The sequence below is a fragment of the Merops nubicus genome, unplaced genomic scaffold (assembly GCF_000691845.1).
Source record: "Merops nubicus isolate BGI_N331 unplaced genomic scaffold, ASM69184v1 scaffold22458, whole genome shotgun sequence".
NCBI classification, from domain to species: domain Eukaryota; kingdom Metazoa; phylum Chordata; class Aves; order Coraciiformes; family Meropidae; genus Merops; species Merops nubicus.
The window spans coordinates 10,013-31,196 of NW_008623960.1; the positions used below are offsets into that span (position 1 = coordinate 10,013).

A 21,184-nucleotide genomic window follows, 5' to 3' on the forward strand; every position below is an offset into this window, starting at 1 on the left:
CTTCCCTCCTCTCCTCTTCTAACAATATTTTTATTTTCCTTGTCTCCTGCAGCAACAGACTTTCATAGTCCCCTTCCCTTCCTACCTGCATTTTTTTGCTTCAAATGTGCTGTAAACCATTAAAAACAATAGAAAACTTTGTAATAGGTGTGAAGATGGGGCCCTGTGAAGCTGATGTGTACCATGAAGGAATATAAGAGAGCCAGTTTCTCTCCTGCAAATGGGATTTGCAGAGTGGAAATGTCACATCTATAATCACTTTCATGTAGTGGAGCTCTTGCTACTACCCACTGAAAAAGCAAAGCATCTGTTAAAAAATGCAGTTTGGGTTTTGCTTAAATCCAGCAGGTTGCACCGACTTGCAGAAATATTAGACCCTTGTTTATAACTGAGTGCAACTACTCTGATACCATAAATGTATTAAAAGCAAAAGTTGCTTGGCTTGGTTTCAGATGGCAGATGGGCTTGTGTTTGGACAGGGTTTTTGGGAGGGGGAGGGAGACCCCTTAGCCTCTCATAATTGATGAGAATTCTTTCGGAGATCAATCTGGAAAAAAATCACCATTAAGAACTGGAAAATGGAGAGAAGGAAAACTCTCTCTTAATAACTAAGCAAAGCATCAGCAATTTTTGTTATTCTCTGTCAATCACAGGTCCTGCTGTACTTCTGCCAAGTCTGCTACTTTCAACTATCCAGAGATACTTGAAGAGTTGCCCTAATATGAGAGCGTCTCCTTTTGCTGTTGCCTCATGTTTTAAACGGCAAAGGCAATTTGGCAGAGGGTGAAATGGTGATTCCAAGGCACTTCTAGGAATTCTTGTACTGCTGGGTGGAAAAATGGGTTAGATGTGCTGCTGCTGTATCTGTTTTTTGGTAATGAAATAAAATAAACCTTGCATGCAAAGATGAGCTGAAAATGCAAAATTAAGCAGAGACTTCTATCAAGTCTCCCTCTGATTATCTTTGTCCTCCACTTGGAAAAAGTCCTACCAGCCTTGCTCTCTAGATCAGTCAGCTAGTGAAGTAAATGTGGTCGCTTCTTAAGCTAACAGACTGGGATTTTATATCTTACTCTTGGGATAGTCTTTCCTCAGATCATGTATTTGATGAGCATCCAACTAGTTTCAGCTTAGGCTTGGAAATACTGTGAAAGGAGAACTTGGGGCTTTTGCTGGGAACCACAAGAATTATATTTCTGGTAGCTTTGCAGCTGGTTCCAGCCATGTCAGCAAGACTTGCCTATATTTTGTTTTTCCTTCTTAAACTGAGATTGTGGAGTGACCACTTTTCCTTCTTGTTTTAGCATTTTCTTTCTGCTCTGGCTAAATGTTTGGGCCACTTCATATTTCATCCCAGGTGGCTGTCTCTGTTCAAATGTCCTTGTGAGTGTGAGCGATCTCTAACTCAGGATGCGCCTCCTGTGTTTGGAGGGGAGGAGGCAGTAACTGAGATACCGCACCTCACCCTGCGTGTTTTGAGCAATTGCAAAGGTGTTGGTGGAGCCAGAGTTTTAAAGAGGTCCCTGGGGCAGGATAAGACGTGAAGGAGCTGGTGATGTAGTCACAAAGAGTTGCCAGCTCTTTGAAAGAAACACACATGTGCGTGCATGTGTGCACATAAGATATTTTTAATTTTTGAGGAGTGAGGGATTCTAAAGTTTGATGGATTTTCACCCTGCTGATACTATGGTGAGGTCTAATGGCTAAACTTAGTCATCCAGACTGAACAATCTTGGATTCTAAGACTGCATCCATCTCTGTCCAGAAGCCAACCGCATAACTCTGTGGCTGCTGTTGGATCAGCTGTAGGCTGACAAGCTAAGGCAACTATAGAACTGCCCTGTACTGCCTGCTGTCCTGTTCTGGCACCAGGCACCTGCAGTGGATTTTGTCTTTTAAATGAAGAAAAAAAATATCTAGCTGGGGAGGGGTTCTCTCTTTCCTACTCTGAAAAAAAAAATCAGTAAAGGATCATTTGTGTACTGGGGCTATTTTACAGGAAGGAACGAAATAGAACCTTGTGGTCAAAAGCACAGGATCATAACCAAATATTTTGCCTTCAGAGTGATTTTTTTTTCTTTTTAAACAGCGTAAGGTCTGCATAAATAGCTTCTATCCTCACCTTCACTCATTACTCTATATTAAATCTTCCTTGTACAGTCCTGAAGCAAAGACCAAAAAGTCCTTTAACTTGGATAAGGAGATAACGCGCATCTATTCCTGAAAAGACTAATAAATGCAACATCTCTTAAGTGTTCTGTCAGTTTGAAATATAGTGGATTAATCTTTCTTTACCATTTCTAAAAAGAAGTGGAAGTGACATTTTTAAGCCTGCCTGAAACTGGAAATACATGTGAGAAATGCACAGACACTGAGGTGTGCATACAGCATTAATGAGGGCAAAGTGGGTTATGAGCTTTGCACATCATTTCCTTGCAAACCTGCAATGGAGTCTCTCTATTAACTGTGTGGCTTGGCCCCTGAGGATGTCTTGGAAATTTAGTGGCTTAGCTGTGTGTCTCCAGTTTCCTCTGCTGAGGCTTTCCCTCTGACTCGGTATGCACCAAGAGAACTTGCGATTTCTTCAGTGAGTATGTTATGAAAGAAAGCAAATTAGATTGGACTGGTCCCAAGCCAGACAATCGGAGATTGTGCTCACAGAGGAATGACAAACATCCAGAGAGGATGTCCTCCTTCCTTTTCTTTGAAATAAATGCACTTTAAAAACAAAGTCTTTGGGATGCAAGCATGACAACATCCTCCAGGACACTGCAAACAGCAGCTCCTTGTAGCAGCACTAACACAAATGAAGTAAATTTATCACTACTTCACCTTTTTGAGATTAAGCAAAAACTATGAGCACAAATGTGCTGAGGGCTTTCCTAGCCAGGACCTTGCATCACTTTGTTTCCACTTCTCTTCAGCAGGGTTTATGTCTTCACAAGCTAAACCACATGACCACTTCACCTTCCCTTACCTGTCACAACATCCTCCCCACATTCCCTCTGGGCTCTCAGCATCACCTCATGCCAGAAGCATTTCTTTCTTGGAAGCAGGATAGAGAAGCTTGAGAAACTGAGCCCTGCCTGCTTCTAGGGATTCAGGCAGAGGCTGATGCCCATCATTGAGGAGTGTTTGTGGGCTGCCAGCTAGAGGCTGACACAACTTGCCATTCTTTTTGTGAGCCTCTCCTGCAGGTTTTGAGCATGGCTTTTCTCTGGTGGAAGCAGCCAGGAGGGTCTCCTGGATCTGATGTATGGTGCCACAAGAACTTGTCCTGTCCTGGCAAAATTAAGAGCCTGCTTCTGAGTGTGCCTCTGATCTAGCTCTAGTCTGGTGCCTTCTTTGGCAGTAACTGTGATTAAGAAAAGGTGCTAATTAAGTTATTCTCATAGTGAGTGGGATTCCCAGAGAATGTGTTGATACCCTGACAATGTTCTGACTGCAATAATGCAGAGGCTCCAGGGCTACATTTGTAGGTGTTGTGTGAGTGGAGAACAGAGTTGAGGATTATATTTTTCAGATGATGATAACTCTTTTTTCCTGTATAAATACTTGTTTGGGCCTTATAGTAAGCTCCTATCTGGCCAAACAATTATTTTTCCTGCATGAGAATCCTGGGTTTTGTCAGTGCCACCTGCTTCTCAAGGGCTCTTGGGTATACAGTGTCCAGTTTGAATAAACCACATACTGGCTTTGTGCTGCACCCCTGCATATCAAGGGCTTGCTCTTTCTCTGAGAGGTGGTGCTCCTCAGAAAGCAGACACCGGTGTCTGAACGTTGGCTTGCAGTCACTTGTGGCCAAACCAGTATAGCTTTAGGCTTAAGAATAACTCCCAGGCTCTACAACTGTCTCACGGATGGGTTTGTTGCAAACCTGCACTTCAGAGGGCAGCAGAGCATTTGTCCCACCACTGAGGCACCACTGCCAGAATCACAGTTGAGGGACTAGCACAAGGTCCTCCTTACCCCTGTGTTTCCCGGTGCAGAGGCCTTATAACTCATTACATATGTGTATCTTAAATTAGTAGCTCAAAGCTGATGCCAATATTAACTCAATTCTAGAGAGTCTGAGTGTCAGCACAGGAGGAGGTAAGTGTGTGACAATGGGACATTTTTGAGTAATGGGCATAAATGTGAGTGGGCTGTGTAGGGTGAAAAGGGTGTTGTCTTGGTGTGTTCTGAAATATCCAACCATTGTGTTTCTGCCCAAGAAGCAGTAGCTGAGATTTGAGTTAATTCTTCTCTGTAAACTACAGAGTGCTATCGCCCAGTTACCCTCATTCAGAAAGCAGGCAGGGTATGTCTGGCTGGAGGTTCTGTTCAGCACAACTGTTTTTTTGAGTACTTCCCAAAGTGGGAAGTACTCAAAAGCAGATGAACAGAGCTGGTAACGTGGCTCTCCCTGCTCATAATTGATCCAATTGGTGTGGACATATATCAACTGTTATTTTAAAAAAAAACAACAACCTATCATGTGCAAAGATTAAAAATGTGCCAAATGTTTTGCATGCCTCTGTCAAAAGCCCACAAGCCTATAACTTGCTGCGGAAGGGGACATCTGTGTCCAATTGATGAAACTCGAAACTTCATAATGAGTGATTCAAATGAACTGAGCAGTTTTGTCAGTCATTCAGTTATGGATTATAAATTAATCAGAAATCCTTCCCCCATCCCACTGGATCTGTCTTACATTTCCTGTCCCTTGTTTTTTTTCCTGGTCTCAGAGCAAGTCTTGAATCTTTTTGGTCTTCCAAGCCATAATAAATGAACACTTTCCCCACTGCCATGACCTTTCAGCCATATTTCTGGAATGCACGTTACACAAATCCCCCCCTGCCCAAGTTCAGGGATGCAGGGTACTTGCTGGGATTAAGCTAGATATTGCAGCCAACTGCTTGGTTTGTAGGGGAACAAGAGGCATTTGAGTTTGAACCTGAGACTCCTTGGATGCACACAGACTCTGCAAGATAGCTGTCTACAAATGATGACAGATTCCAGCAAAAATGAAGGCAGGAAAGGGAGCCTATCCTGAGAGAGGGGGCAAGGGGTTTAGGCGGGGGATGCACTTACCCATTCAGCACTTTGGTGATTAATCCCACAAGATCAACTGAACTGGTGGCTCCTGCTTTTGGTTGTTAACAAAAATCTTCTGGCAGTAGAGGTGGGGCTGTGAATGCCTCCGAGCGCCTTCTCAGTGTCTGAAAAAAGACAACTAGATCAGTTCACAGATTTCTCAAAATAAAATCTCAACGCTCAATCACTGCTAATTTAAGGAGGTTTGGCCCAATCTGTAATCCTCCCACATCCAGGAGTACCATCCTGCAATAGCAGCAGTTCTGGTGAACATTCTGGCTCCAAAACTGCGTATATATTTTAGTTGAAAAGTTAGGCGTTATTTACTGTTTCTGGCTATGCAAATATCTTGTTTGAAAGTGAGCTCAAAAGACTAGCATGGAGCAAAGGCAAACCTGCACTGATATTACAGGATGGAGGAAAGGAATACATGAGAAGCCACAAAAAAGCCCTCTTTTTTTCTTTGAAGTGTAGGAGCAATCCTCTCCCCAAGGGAAGATAAGCATATTCAGTGCAAACCAGCTAGTTTTCAGTAAAATCCAAGTGATCACACATATATCTGTACTTCTGATGTGAATTAGTAAATAGATCTAAAAGGTAGGGTCTGTAGCCTCTTAAACTGACAAAGTTTCATTATTTTTTTTTTAACCATGAATTACCTAATTCAGACTAAACCCCAAAATTTCACCTCCTACATAAAAGATCAGTAAATTTCTATTTATTTGTTTTAGTGTTACATGCTGTGGGACTCTTAGGGCACTAGACAGAGAATAGTACAAATTTGGTACATGAATGTAGTTTCTTTTCCACCTGAGACTTCAAGCCCAGGTGCCTTAAACAAGAAGCGTATAGTTTATTCCACTATAATTAACATAAGCTTTGATTTAAATGACACTTCTAAAAGTCAAAGATTGGATTTCAAGTTGAATAAAGAATACAATTTCCACCCACGTGGCTGTTTTGGACCTTTTCTATTGTCAGCCTGCCATCCACCCTGAAATAACTCAGAATATGAACAGCACCTGCTGGAAAACAAAGGTCATGCCTTGCAGAACAGGTCTGGCATTTTGTTTTTATTTAAGGTCTTTTAACATTTGGCACTGCATTTTTTTTTTTTTTAAATTATTTCAATATGAGCCAAGAGGAGGGACTAAGAAAAAAAAAAGACTGGAGTATTTTGATCTTTGTGGCTTTATAAGGACTTCATAAGCTTTGTTTGTTCTGCTGCCAAGCTTCCTTTGTGTTTAAATAGATAACAGACCAAGACAACAAATCATTTCCAATAACATACACACACACACCCCCCAACCCCAAAGCATTCCCTTTCTTTTCCAATTAAAGCTTGTAAACCCATGCTCCTAGGTAGGGCTTGTGACCTAAGTAATTCTGACTTATTTTTTCGCCTTTTCAAAAACAAGTGCTCAAGGCACAGACAGGGCTCTGTGCTTTCCAAATTTTTGAAAGAGTCTTGAAAAAAGGCTCAGAAAGTCTCACTGGGAGAAGGTAGCTGTAAATATGTGTGAAAGCAGCCTCATGTACCTTTAGAGAAGCAGCAGCATGGCAATTAGTGCCACCATTTATGGATTTCCTTCCTCTTCATAAACTGAAGACTATTTAGGGAGAAAGAAAAAATAGCAAGTTTCACATGTGACTATCCCTGTGTTATATAAAACACACGTTGATTGGTATTTTACTAGTGAAAGCTGGTATTTGCTGTCACTATTTTGAGAGGATTTGCATTTGAAGAAGAGACAATTTACCCTATCAAACCCAGCTAGATTTTACTGCTTATTGAAGTAAATAAGGCTGAATGTCTTTGAAACAGAAGATGAGTTGGATAGATGAATTATGGGTAATCATCAATGCAAGTTTGTTTTTTTTTTTTTTACATTAAAAAAAATGGGTTTGTAATGAAAATAACACAGAGTTCAAGATGCTGGGGTGACACTTCAGCTTCTTAAGATTTTTAACACATAACCAGCTGTTTAGGACAACACATTTGTGTGGTCAAAAACTTGCATGTTAGTCAACAGCAGAACAGGAAGCTACTATGGGCAGTCGTAGGAAAGGAAAATTACGTGAATTACTTATCTGGGTTATATTTCTGTGGTGGTTGTTCATTCAGTACACACTTCCATAGTGTCTGAGAGTGGCTTTCCATATAAGACAGATTAATGATCCAAAGGGGAAAGTAGCAGATAGACTTGTAGAAGTTTAACAAATTCACCTGTCTTAAGGCTATTTTATACCAGTCCCTGAAGGGAAAGAAAAGAGTAGGACCTTCAGTAGGTCTAGCAGACCGCATCCAGTATATAGTCTCTGGCAAGATGTAAGCTTATTTGTTTTATTCCCCAGGTGTATTACTCCTGTGGTGCAGTGGTGGAATCAATGGAAAGAGGCCTGATTTTATCGCCAGGTTTTCCAAACAACTACTATCCAGGGACACACTGTGTCTGGCAGTTTTTCATTCCCATGAAAACCCATCTTATCTTGGAAATTTTTGACTTTGACATTTTTGAAAGCTCTAGTGAAACTCCGATGCCCTGGGATGGCTTTTCAGCCCCCACTAAGGCAGGAAATAAGGACACGCCTTCTCTTGAGGAAAACCTGGACTTGGCTCTCCATACTACAAAACCCCCTCTCCAGACCTGGATGTCAAAGGTGGCTCAGAACCTGAGCAGCACAGGAGATCAGTCAAAGGACTTTGCTAGCTACCTGGATGAACTTCCAGGAACTGCCTCAAAAAAAGATGAAGCCAAACAAGCATCTGAAGAAAATCAGTCGAAGCAGATGAAGGAACCCAAGGCAATTACCAAGGCTCAACCAGAACTGCCATTCCCTGGGGCTGCTGGTGCCATAATGCAGAGTCAAAATACCAGTAGCCTGGAAACAGAAGATTTGAAAGGAAAAATCTTGCTTGCCCACCTAGCTGCTAGTGAGAGAGATGAAGTTACGGTAGCGAGCTGGACTCCTCCCACAACAGTACTGCCTGTGGAAATCTCCTCCAGCCCACCGTCAGCAGTGGACATCTGTCCCCATGATGTACTATATGTTTCTGACCTCATCACATTTTCCTCTCGCTTCTGTGGACCAAATTCACCTTTAAACAAGACCATGGTCTTTGGTTCGTCTCTGGAAATGGTTGAGGTTATCATGGAACTGATCACCACCACAGACCGGGGCCGAGGCTTTGCAATGCTCTTTGAGTACAAGAACATCACCGAACCCAACAGCGCAGATGCTGTGAGGCAGGAGAGAAAGGAGAACGTGATGATGCTGGCAATTATAACAGGGATGGTCTTCTTTGCACTTGCTTTGCTCTCCGCCCTCTGCATAGCTTGCAGGTAAGATGATGCATATCTGAGCCTTTGAAGCATGTGATATTATCCATACAGGAAAAAGCCTAGAAAACAAAGTTATGTTTCCTTTGTTCTGCTAACATTTTGCTGTCCTTCAAACGTAGCAAAGTGTGCGGCTGCAGAGATCGATGCCAGTCACTGCTCCTGCCCTAGGCTCCTCAGGTTTTTCCTAATTCTACAGCTCCTGTGCCCTCCAATTTATTTTTTTTCCTGCAGAACTACATGAAGAGCGAGGGCTTCCTTGGGCACTGTTTTGTTCCTGTGGCAGTGGTGCCTTTGAACCTCAGTTTTGGGATAGTAACTGGCCAATGGACAAATGCAGAACAGAGAGATCATTCTTGCCTACACTTCCCCAAGTCTCCCAAGCAGGCTGAGCTCACAGCCAACGTCTTTTCACAGCGATTCCACAGTTTGACTCTAACCATCACTAACACTCTACAGAAAAATGATAACAAAAATGTTACCACTTAGCATTAAGATTAAATAATATTTTCTAGTTTGTAGCATGTTTTATCTAAGAGGCTGCGCAGACATTTCAATTCCAATGCACTTGCTGTGTTCTGCAGTCACCTGCACACCCTTTTGGCTGGCAGGGAAGAGCCAAGAGCCACGCTCCAGTACCTGTGACTGTCACCAAATGTCATCTGAATTACATGGTCAAGTGAGCTGATGGTCAGACTGGGTCGCGGGTTTCCAGGTCCTGATGCAAACTAGTTAAACAGCTAAAGTCAGCCAGTGGAAAAACCATCTCTCTCCAGTCAATTGCTTTTATCTTATATTTCTTTTCCTCTATGTCTGTCAGGAGAAAGCTTCTCCTTCCCTCAGCACGTGTTTGCATTTTTCATACTAACTCCGTAGTGAAAACATTTTTGTAGGAAAAGTGATTTTTATTTTTTTTTTCCCTTCCAACACATTCAAAACAGAACCCAAACTTCCCTGGGTTTTGTCAAAACAAACAGTATTTTTCAACTGTTTTGTCTCAATGAAAACATCAGGTAAACTGAAAACGATCCTGTCCCTTGCAGGGCTCCACTGTGGTGACTGGATAGCAGTAACAGCATTAATTTCCCAGTGGCAGCATACATCTGGTCTGTCTTCTCTCTTCCTGCATCCCCTGTCTCATCTGTTGTGCATCCTCCAACCCAAAAGGTCTCAGGAACACCCAGCCTCTCCTAGCCACTGAGACTGGTTTGACAGAGGAACTTTGCCTTGTCCTTTTGGAGGCTGCATTGCTACCTCTTGCTGAATAAATACAAAGCATAGGCCATCCCACTGGCTGTAAGAGAACAAGGGCAAGGTGGTAGAGCTTCAGTATAATCTCTCTTGCTGTATATGAACATTCCTCCTTTTAGGGTCTGAGCTTTTCACAGTTGTAAGGGTTAAACCTTAATGTGTAACATCTAACTAACCTTCTTCCTTTTTGAAGAGCTTGCAGAACACCAGTTTAGACCACAATCTTTTGGTAGCACTTAAGGAGAACATCTGTTGGAAAATGACTTCCAGATAATAAATGCGTTATTTTCATACCCTTGCCAATCTTCAAAAGAGACAGAATTATGCTCCCTTCACTATTGCAGCAGTCTAGGCTGTTACATGTTGAGTTGGCTGGTCTTGCTCCATTACCCCTATTTAATTTCACCATAACTATCCATGAAGCAGAGTATTATTGCAAACAAAAAGTACACCAGCAATCTGAGAGTTCACTGGCTGAAGTTTGCTCTGTGTGGCCTGTTTAGAAAGTCAGGCCATGCTGCTCACATGCACAGTTTGGCTTTTTGCTTGTCAGATGTTTACAAAACAAAGTAATATTCTGCTTTTGTTGACAAACAAAAAACTGAACGCATTTCCTACCCTACTCTCCCAAAATGTTTGTATGTTCTGGCCTGTGAATACATCTCTACTGGGGCCCTATGGCACAGGACCAGGATTGAACTAGTTTCTTTTAACAGTGGCATTTATGCCTTTTCATTGCTCTACGAGTCCTTGTTTAAAGGAAGGTGTATCTCAGTCAGCTACCAACTGTATATAAATAGAGACTATCCCTACTCCTTTAGTCTCTTGAAAGGCCATTTACCACCCAGCTGCCTGTTTCATGGCATTTTGTAGCTGCGTGCTATTTCAGGGAGGCCTGGATTACAGTATTTCTTGCCAGCCTTAAAGAATCTAAGTGAGATCTGACACACATGGGCGCAATGCCATAACCTGTGCTGGGTAATCTTGCTAGTATTGCACTAGAAGAGTCTTCCCCCCCCCCCCCCCCCTTCACTGTGCTACTTTGAAGGTATTGATCTCCGGCTCCAGAACTGCTGGCACCGGTTGGACCTTGCTGTGGGTTTTTAATGCAGCTCAGAATAAGAGCTTATCTAAACGTCTTTTAGTTTGACCCCACCAAGTTCTATTTTATGCTTCTTGCCCTAAATACAGGCTTGAAAGCAGGTGTCAAACGTGTATTAGCCACAGCCTGTCCTTGCTGCAGAAAATGTCAGGGTGGTAAGGGGTGGGCTGAGAAATTAAGAGGCTTTAAAAAAATGCAGCATGCTCAGAAATGGGACCAGCTCTCCGAGGCATGATAAAACTCATCCTGGATGGAGTGTGCCATTGCAAAGGACACTGACAGTAACCTTCAAGCTCTTGGCCTTGTAAACTTGCCTTCCGCTTTCTCTTCGTATTTTACTTGTTCCTCTGGTACCAAGTTTAGCTGTTATTTTTTTATTTTTTTTCTCCTATTTCTATGTGCTGCTCTTGGTCAGCTAAAAGTAGCAGGCTCTGCATTGCCAGGGATAGAGATGCCCCAGGATGGGCTTGGCACCTACTGCCACTCCAATGCACCAAGTTGTCAACAGTGTCTGCTCAGGCTCATTGCATTCAGCCAGGGCAAAGCTCTCTGGGGAAACTCCAAGTCTCTGCCACACTGCAGCTTTTGTTTGCTGTTTGGGAAGGGAATGAAAGCTTCAGTTGTTAGTTGGCCAATAATTCTAATTACTTTTGGCCATGAGGCCTGGCTTGAGTAATGTGGTATTTTTTATTTTCGTTCCCAAGCCCCAAGAACAACAGAGGTATCCCCCCTTATTTCATTTTAATCCTGTCCAATGCAGTCAGACTTTTGCTCAATGGTTGCAACCCATGAATTGCAACTGCGTTTTACATCTGCATGGCCTGCCAACGATCTGTTACCAATTTACAACCCCTACATGTACAGCTCTTCCATGAAGTCATGATGTGCCACCATCTCTCCATGCAAGCTGCCCTGCCAGTCACTGCCCGCAACCTGACCATCACACAGTGCCCTCCTAGAGATGCTTCATCACTTCTGGGCTAAACCCAGACCTTTCCTCTGGCACCTTGTGTTAGGATAACCTAGGGAGCCCCCTCCTTGCCTGTTGTAGCTGTGTCCTCCGTCTCTGTCCCTCTACATATCAGGCTCGTTTAGTTAGAGCCCTAGGACAGCTTGACCTACCTGCTTGGGAGCACACAGGACAGTTTTCACAAAGCTTCCACCAGATTGATTTTTTTGGTTTACCTGAGAAGTTTGAAGCAATTTTTTTAAATTATAACTTCTTTTAAATGATGGAAACTGGTGTATTTGCACATTGGCTGTTTTATATCTGTGAGCCACACACCAATCTGAATGGTTGATCTCCTTAGTGGTGAAGTACTGCAGCATGCCATGGGAGATGTAGTTTACCTGGAGAATGAATGAAAGAAAGCCTAAGATCCTCAGTCCTCAAACTAGCACATCTCTCCAGACACTGGCAATGGAAGAATACAAGAAAAAAACCCCATAGATCAAGTTTCCATTAAAATTGTTGGCTGAATCTAGAAACTTACTTTTTGCATGTGTTGGTCTTTGACAGTAAATCAAATTGTTCATTGCAAATGTGACTCTCAATACACAAAAACTGTGATGAGGGAAGAAAAAGTTAATGCCGAGATCATTCTGGTGCCCAATAAAAGCTTCTGGCATGTGTGTCTGCAATATTTACATACACATTTTCCACTCCAAAGTATTTCCTCCTTGCTTTGATCTTGCCTGACAAAGCAACACCACTCCTGCTTGGAAGCCTTTCCCTGCTCCCCCTTCCTCAGTCAATGCACTAAGGAGGAGCCTTCCCTGCTTTAGCCCTGGGGTCCCCAGAGAAGCCCAGGCTGGGGCTGGTGCCATTTTGCTGCCTGGACTAACAGTCTGGACATCTTCTGGATTAAATTCTCATGTGCCAACTTGCTCTCCTCTTTTTCTGCCATCTCCTCTGTATTCACTAGGAATAGTGCTGGGGGCACATAATGGGATTTTTTTCTCACTCAATTCACTTGTCAGTCAATAAGCATTTTTTAAGAGATCCAATGATACGGTGAAGGAATGAAACCCACCATGCCTGAGATGGAGCAGATGCCGGCTTCCAGCCAGCTTCATTAGGTGGCCTCTGAGCCCCATTCTTAAAAGCAAACAGTAATGAAATAGTGGCTGAAAAATTGAAGTCTTGGCTTCAATACACCACTACCAAAAGAAAAAAAAAAAAACACTTTTATGGAGGAGATTAAATGCCTTAAAACAAACCAGCCCCTCCAACAAGAGGAAAAATGCCAGCCAACAGAACAGAGAGGGAGGAAAACAGCAGCACAGGTCAGACCCTATCTGGTCAGTGCCTTTATGCTCCTGTGTCTCTGCACTGTCCTGTAGAGAACTGCTAGGCACAAAGACAAAATACACTTGCTTCAGTCATCATTACATTCATTACTGCCACCTTTTCTTTGTGACATCTTTAGGTCTTATTCATCTGGAAGTAAACAACACTAGTTGTTTCATAACCTCGGTTTTAGTAAAAATGTGAAAAAAAAAAAACGGTTCAGAATGTGCTTCTGTCTCCCCTCAGCCGAGAGGCATGTTTGCCCAGGAATCATCCGCTGTAGTGCTGTCTGTTAATAAAATGTTCATACAAATGAACGTCATCTGATGCCCTCTGCTTGCTAAATATAACCCCGCACGCCACGCCGGCTGTTCAGCAGAGACCAGTGATGTCACTGCCCAGCCCGAGGCAGGATTTCAGTCCCCTGTTTAGTTAATGACGTGAGAGAGCAGCCAGGGAGGGCCAGGAGGGACTTGGCAGAAGCCTGGGCTCCCTTCCTGCTTCGGCACTGCCCATGGAAAGAAAACCTTCTCCGGCTCACTCTCCACTATACGAGACAGGCCTTTTCTCTCCTGGCCTGCAGGCCTTGTTGCCCCAAGTTTTGGCAAGTACTTTGGATGCTCCCGTAGGCAGGAGAGCTCAGACTTGGTGGGTCCCTCTTGCAGGATGTTGTTGTTGTTGCTGTCTCTCCTTTTCAGGCAGAGAACGTGGCCCAAAAGGAGCTCACCCAACGCATGCAGTGACCAGGAGGTTAGTGCTGATGGCTTCAGCAATTTCTGTTTCTCTTTCATATTGGCTGTTGCACTGTTTATCTGACGATGTTTACTGGGGCATGTTCTGAGTTGTAGAATGGGATCCAGAACTCTGCTGTGGATATCAATGAGCTCCAGCTGGTGGTGCCAAGTCGGGAGAATGAAAACAACAACCACTCTGTCGGGCGGGAGCAGGCGGGTAAGTACGGGGCAGGGCCGGAGCAGGTCAGGGCACCCCCCGGGCACTTCATCAGATCGTTGCTTCCTTACAGTGCTCCTCTGCCCGCACACAGCTGGGGAGCCACTTCACAGCAGAAAGCCTTTGTTGTGGGAACTCTTCCTTGCTGCTCTCCCGCCTGCCTGGTAGGGCAATTCCCCTGGCAAGGAGTGTGCACAAGCACAGCTCCAGGGTGCTGCCAAAAAAAGCCGTCCCAGCACGTGGCACTACAGAGACACTGGGTTAGCAGAGCAAACGTGTCAGGTTCAGGCTGCTACAAACGACTTACAAAGATCCATAAACTGGCAAAGAGCCTCACCTGCCCTGTGCTTAACCTTGTCTGGAAAAGATGGGGTTTATAATGCTCGTATTTAAGACAACATTGAGTCCTAGAGACAACTTTTTTCTGAAGAGCTTTATGGATGAGACTGCTTCAGATTACATTTACTTCACAGTGGGTTTTGAGAACAAGAGACCTCCAGACAAACTGAAGATAATGTCACTTCCTGCAATTTTGAGTCACAGCAAGTGAGTTGTGTCAGTGCCCATTTTGGTTGGTGCAGGCCAACAGGGAGCTACTTTATGCTGTGTTGCTACACACCACCAGTTTCCCACTAAACCATCAGCCATTACACAAAGCTCTCACATGGATATCCTCCTAAAAAGCTAATTTTGTGCTCCCAACCATGACAGTTCCCCATCTCTCTCTTCAGAAAAGTCATCAAGGAGGTTATGGCCAGAACCAGCTGGACAGGCTTTGGGGACATATGCACAACACACACTCCTGTGGAAGTCCCTGGAGCATAAAGCTGCCTGTAGGAGCACCATCGCTAGGATTGAAGCAAAAAAGTATGGCCCCCCCAATATTAACAAGGATGAGTAAATACAAATAAAGAGTGGGTTGAACAAATCTACAAGTTTCTGATCCACAGCACAACCTTGTGTGTTGAGAGTGTGAGGGATTTCTGTTTGGGTCTGTCTTTATTAGAAAGCAGACCCAAGGGTGTTCTTCTCTTCCTGTTTTACTTTGTTTTTAAAAGCTTGGAGTTTCAGGAGAATAAACTGTTGGCTTGACCTTTGTTCTGGCTGGTGCAGACAGCTAAAGCCTGCTCTATATTGTCTCAGGAGGAAGGGAGGAGGGTTTGTCATGGAAGAGTTGAGAACAGACATTTTGGTCTCTCAAAAGCAATCTCTATTGATTTTCCTCTTTTCTCAGTCACTTCTTGTGGAGGCAGCACAGAACGGTCTCCTCAGGACACTGACCCAGACGTGCCCTCCTCCATATCTGCAGTGACCACTGAGACTGGGAGCGATGAAGTGTTTATTATTTCTGCTGGACCTGGGGCCAGTGGGCTGAGCTTTACCACCTACAGAATACAGGTAGGAATGCTCTTTGGCATCTCTCACAAGCCATGGGATGTCCCTCTTGGACAGCACTTGTCATAGATCTCCATTTATGCTCACTGGCCACTTTGCAAGAAAAGTGGTGACTGAGCCCACAGTTCTCCTAACCCTTGAGCTGAGCTGCTATCAAGTAATGTGGGCTGTGATCCCCCAAACCAATGTCTTCCCAGGTTTGAGAAGAGCAAGTGCAGTGGTCTACCTTGGATCTGATGGGTGATAATGCAGAGGTCTGCCAGCAGGCAGTAGGACCAGCCCTCAAAAAACATTAATTGGCAAAGATGACGTTCCATTAAGAACATAACTTGTAGAATTGAAGGACCTGGGAGTCAGACTTGCTCGTGCCCACCACTACCAAGCATTCAGGGAAGTTACTCAGCTCCTCAGCTTGTCAGAGAGCTATTTAACTGTGTCACCAGGTTGACGTGAAAATTAACAGTATGTGCTCCAAAATAATCAAGCACTTCAAGTGGAAGCACTGCACTCCTTTCAAATACACAGAAACCTGCATCAGCTCAGTAAGGTCTCTCTTATTTTAGCTCTTTTCCCTGTACTCCTGGTCAGTTATTTGTTTAGAAATGGATGATAGCTCAGAAGTCTCAGATCTGGCTGCCAACTCTTCAGCCTTGAGCATAGTGCCTGACAGAGCACATCCAGTACAGCTCTAGATCAAAGACTTTCCAGGTCAACACTCCCCCCTGCTCTGTCCCCTCTTTTTTTTTTTCCCCCCACGAGAGAAGAAACAACCAGGGTAAGGAGCTCACATGTCCCAGGATAGCCTGTGTAATACTTCAGTCAGTTTACAAAACAAAAGCATTCTGTATCCCTGCGTTTGATTAGGAAATTACCCAGGAGACCAGGATTTTCCTATGCTTGTGTAAGCCACATGCTAAGCTTTTCCTCCAGCCAGCCACAAGGACTAACAGAACAAAAGTAGAACAGCCCCGGTGCCTTCCCTTGCCCAAACACATTACCTGCTGCAGAGCAGGGCACTGAGAGCTCTACTGGTGCTCAAACTGGGCACCTTTGAACACCTGCATTCCTTGGTCCTTCTCCCCAGTGGAGAGAGCTTCACCTGGTGGCAGTCACATACAAATACAGCTTCTAGACAGGAGGGAAACCCACTTTTTTTTCTCTTTTCCCCACTCCAGCCAGAATGAACAAATACACTCAAAGAAAACCCTTTCCATTCAGCCGTCTCTTCTGCCAGCAACCTATCAGAATAAATCTATATATACACTTAAATAAAACACTAAGTGTTAAAACCATTCTAAGTGAAGGTAACCCAAAGAACTAAAGCAATTTACCACATTTTGAACTCAGGAGGCATCTCCTTCTCAGCAATGTCCACACAACACTCAAACAAATCCCTTAAGGAGCAGAAATCCCACACAGGAATGATGGCAGCACTCTTTAAAAGCACTGGGCCTGTCTCCACAGCTGAAGATTCTCTTCTCCAAGGGTGGTGGCAATTGAGCACAGAAGGTTAATTACAGACCTGCACTCCAAGGAGACCCCTTCAGGCCACCTGAGTTACTCGGGCTTGCTGATGTTAGAAATAAACGTGTTTACAGTTTCATTTCTAAATGTGTATTTTCAGGGTGTAAAATGCAGCTGGCCAGCTAGCTCCTGAGTTTAGCCTCTGAGGGTATGGTGCATAGCTTTTGTGGACCAGCACTAGGCAAGTCCACTGGAGCGTAGCTACTTTCTTGCCAGGAGCTAAGAAGCTATGCTCGTGTGAAGAGACGTGAAATCCTGAGCCTTTACGGTACAATAACTGATGCCATCAAACTCACCTCACCCAAATTCTTGACTAGACAAAGAAAACTATAAGGAGCTTTCATTAAAACAACTATACAGATCTTTTTACTGAGAAATAGTGGCTGGCCACTTAGTCTCATGCTCCTCAGTTAGTGTGGGCCTCAGCCCTGCTGGGCAGGAGCCAGTGATAAGCTGGCTTTTGCTTTTTAGCTTTTAAAACCCATTTGAAGGAATCAGTCCCCTGTCAGGAGGCACGAGCTGGGAGAGCAAACACACATCTCTGTACGTGGACCAGCATGAGGAAGTGGAAGGCAGGATGGCTTTCAGATGTGTCCTCCAGGAGGGTCAGGGCTTTCTAAGTCACGTTGGGTTTAAGTCATGATTCAGCCTTTGGCTAACTTATAACTATGACCTCTGCCTTCTATTCAGCTATTGCAAGTTTCAAATGCAAAGGTTTGAGTAACAAGTATGATCGTGGAGGTTTAAGAAATATTTTTGGCTAAAACATTTTCAAAGATCTAGAAAATGCATTATTCATCTTCATCGTCCCTTCTAGTACATCAATATCAAAACCAGTGGCTAGCTTTTACACCATTGTGGAAGTACTTACAATAAGAGTAAAATAATAAATCCTAAGACAGCTGAAGAGCCTTCTGAGGAGAAGACAGCTGGCTTATGTATTTATAAATAAAGATTGTTACTTTAATCAAATCTGAGACTAAGAGCTTAATATTGATACAAACTTAGCCAGAGCCTGAAGCCTCTCCCAGCTTCCTGATGAGATCTTTTTTTCTGCTGTAGCAGCTAATTTCTTGCCTCTCTGCACATCCATTTCCTATATGACATGTTAACTAAATAGTTTCTTTGATTTGCAGAAAGTTGAGAAATTCAGTTTCTCAGAAATAACAAATGACAAGTTTCTGGTTTCTCTGGGCTTCTAAATCCAGGGCACTGTGGGATTTATTTCAGACCCTGTTTAAGGACCATGTAAACTTTGGGAATGTAGATTTTGCATTCTTCTCATGACAACCCTGTTTGCACAGCTGAAAATTAAAAATACATATAGAGTTGTGGAATAGGAGGCTTATATAAATAACAGGTGAAGTATCAGTAGAGAATGAAAAGAGATTCACAGTCAGTCAGGGATTCTTTAGCTTTTCTGCGTCTAAACCCACATCGATATTAAGGACAAAACTTGTGATTTTTAAAGACAACATCAGAACATATAAAGTAAGTGTGGAAGAGATCAAGTTATCTGTATTTCATCCCCATGTGCAGACCAAGTCTGCTTATGCACAGAGCTGGTGACAACAGTTGAATGTGGTCTCAGCTTCCGATGATGCCAGTTTTACACCTGTCAGGATATGTTGTTCTACTGCTGAAGCATGTTTTCCCCCGAAAAGCATTTCTTCTGTGAAATGAAAATCTTCTTGGCTCCAGTCTGGGTCCTATGTTTTTTGTTCTATTTGCCACAAAGAGTGAGAACAGATTATTCCCTTTCTCTTTGTTTTTAATTATTTTAATTTTCTTAATTCTTCCCTCACATAGGCTAAAGAGCACCACTTCAGTCTTCCCTCCTGAGTCATGTAGATTTGAGGCTTCTGATTCTCTCATTGCTTGCTTCTGGACTACTTTCAGTGGACCCCAACCCCTTTGAAGTTTTGCTTCCCCAGATAGACACATCTGGAACCTTCCAAGACCCCAGCAGAGTGGAAGAATTATGTTTTGCACAGCAGAGTTCACTGCTCTGATCTGTCATATATCTCCAGTGAAATAAAGCCGTAGATATTTGATGTATGTTATTACTGAGAGTGGTAGGACTTTATTTCTCATGTAACTGAAGTTTCCCAGTTCTGTATAAAACCTGAAAGTAGGGAATCAAGGTAAAACTTTCAGCCGGGGAAGCTGGTGAACTGCAGGCAGCACGCTGGAAGAAGCAGAGGAAGTTGCATTCCTGTGGCTTGTCCTGAGAAGAGAACCACTGAAGAATTCAGTCTCTCGCACTAACAGCATACTTTTAAAGTGTTTCAAAAAGCTTTTGATGAAGGTTGCTGTAAGTGATCTTTATTTACTCTTTTCAGGACAAAAACCTAAAAAGAAGTGTCACAAGCCCAGCCTCCGTGTCAGACTGGCTGACTTCTAATCACACAGCTGCAGGAGCAGATGCTGTTGAGAAGGGGAACACCCAGCTGGAAAGTCACTGTCCCAGACAGCGCACGTGGAGTGCCCGAACTTTCCATGACTTCCTGGCTCCAATACCACAGCTACAGAAAAAATGGTGTAGCTGGACCACCAACAGTCCCTTCACAAAGCTGGTTGACAACAGTGTGAGTCTTGCAAGGAGGGGAGGACATAGTGGTCGGGGTCAGTGCCCAGTACCCCCAGCTGCTCACTCATGGGACACATTTTTGCCTTGGCCTTCTGCTTCTCCTTTCCAGCCTGCAGTGCAATGCACATCCCAGTCCACCTTGCTCGCTGTATGGGAAACTCTTTAGCCTAACCATATTGTAATTTATTCAGGCTTTCCTGGAGTGCCAAGAAGCTGTAATTCCCAGCAGTTAGCACCTGGTTAAGAAATGAGCTCCCCTTCAGAAAAACATTAGAAAATGTCTTCTAAATAGATAATCTCATTGGATGTTCTGACATGTACCTTTTTAACTTGGTTATGCATTAAATTTCTTTTAATTGACATATTACTATGTCATTGTGAGGAATCTGCAGGTGTGGGAGGGATATCTAGGTCTCACTGACTGTAATCGTTAAACAAAAAGCTTGTTACAGAGCTAATAGAGGATGTTTCTTTTTTAAGGTAATAACATAGGTTTTTGCTAAAAAATGCATCTCACTCTAACATAACCAGGAATTTAAACTTTTAGTTCCTTTGGGATCAAAGTTTCTCAAGACAGCTGCTTTTCATGGCATGTCTACTGATTTTATTTTTTTAATTTTTTTTACAGGGTTTTCCTACAGCTGCAAGATCCCAAGGTGTCCCCAACAGAAAGGTAATCTCAGCCACTGAGATAGAGGGGGCATCAGAGGCCGTTTACTCTGATTCATCTGTCAGTAATGCCTCATACCCCCTCACGCTGTCTGCACAGAGGCAGCGGAAGCTAAGCTCCTGCAATTTGAAGAAATCCAGGTTTGGGAACCCTTATTTTGGATTTTTCACTAGTTCCCCTGACAGCAAACATGTGAGGTCCTTAGATCCCTCAAGACATCTAGGGGCAGCTTCTCCAGTAAACAGCCAAAGCCCCAAAAATCTTCTAGAGAGCTCCAACCCACTGAAAATCAACTTGGTCAATGGCTCAAAAACAAAGGAACTGATGGTAGAAACAGATAAAAACAAACCAGTTTTTGTTATTTCTGAAGAAGGGGATGATCAGCAGCCTCTGGTCCTAGCAGAACATCTTAGTCAATGTGGAGATCATATGTCAGAGCAAAGTGCTATGTATGCTCCAGCTGTGCCAGATAAACAGCCGGTGGTTCGGACTGTTGAAGGGAACAGTTCTGCCAGCTTCACATCAAATCTTCCCCTTTGGGCAAAATCCCCTGGTTTATACAAAGGTCACATGAAGGCCTCTAGCTCCTCCAGAGACCAGCAGAGCTCATCAGCTGTAGATGCCAATACTACTGAGACGTCACAGAACTGTGAGACACTAGCTGCTCGTATGCTACGCCAAGCTTCAGTCCAGTGACACCCTCAGCAAATGGAAACATTGGTTCACAAAAACAGAGGCAAGAGGGACATGATAGAGTGGAAGCTGTGCCGAGTAGTTGAGCATGGCAGTCAGAGATGGATGCAGCTTTATGAAGAGTGGTCTTTGCTTCCTACCTGTTGGGTTTGAGATTAGGAGGATACACACCCTAGCACAGCAGGAAGGCCATCTCCCCTCACGCTCACTAACCTCATCGCTGTTCTTTTGCATGAAATTTTGGTGCGGTTTACACAAGAAAGCATCCTCTGTAAAGGTACTCCAGACTGCAGAAAACCTT

The 21,184-nt window shown here is 43.6% G+C and overlaps 1 protein-coding gene across 1 annotated transcript; it reads left to right on the plus strand.

Moving 5' to 3' along the window:
- Positions 1 to 7,431: 7,431 nt before the first annotated feature.
- LOC103777701 lies at positions 7,432 to 20,886 on the plus strand (the record flags this gene model as incomplete). The annotated part of the gene is made up of 6 exons (XM_008945261.1): positions 7,432 to 8,420; positions 13,759 to 13,810; positions 13,909 to 14,011; positions 15,246 to 15,409; positions 19,273 to 19,518; positions 20,149 to 20,886. Coding segments are annotated over 6 exons (2,292 nt in total), but the record flags the coding sequence as incomplete, so codon positions are not given.
- Between the last annotated feature and the right edge of the window lie 298 nt (positions 20,887 to 21,184).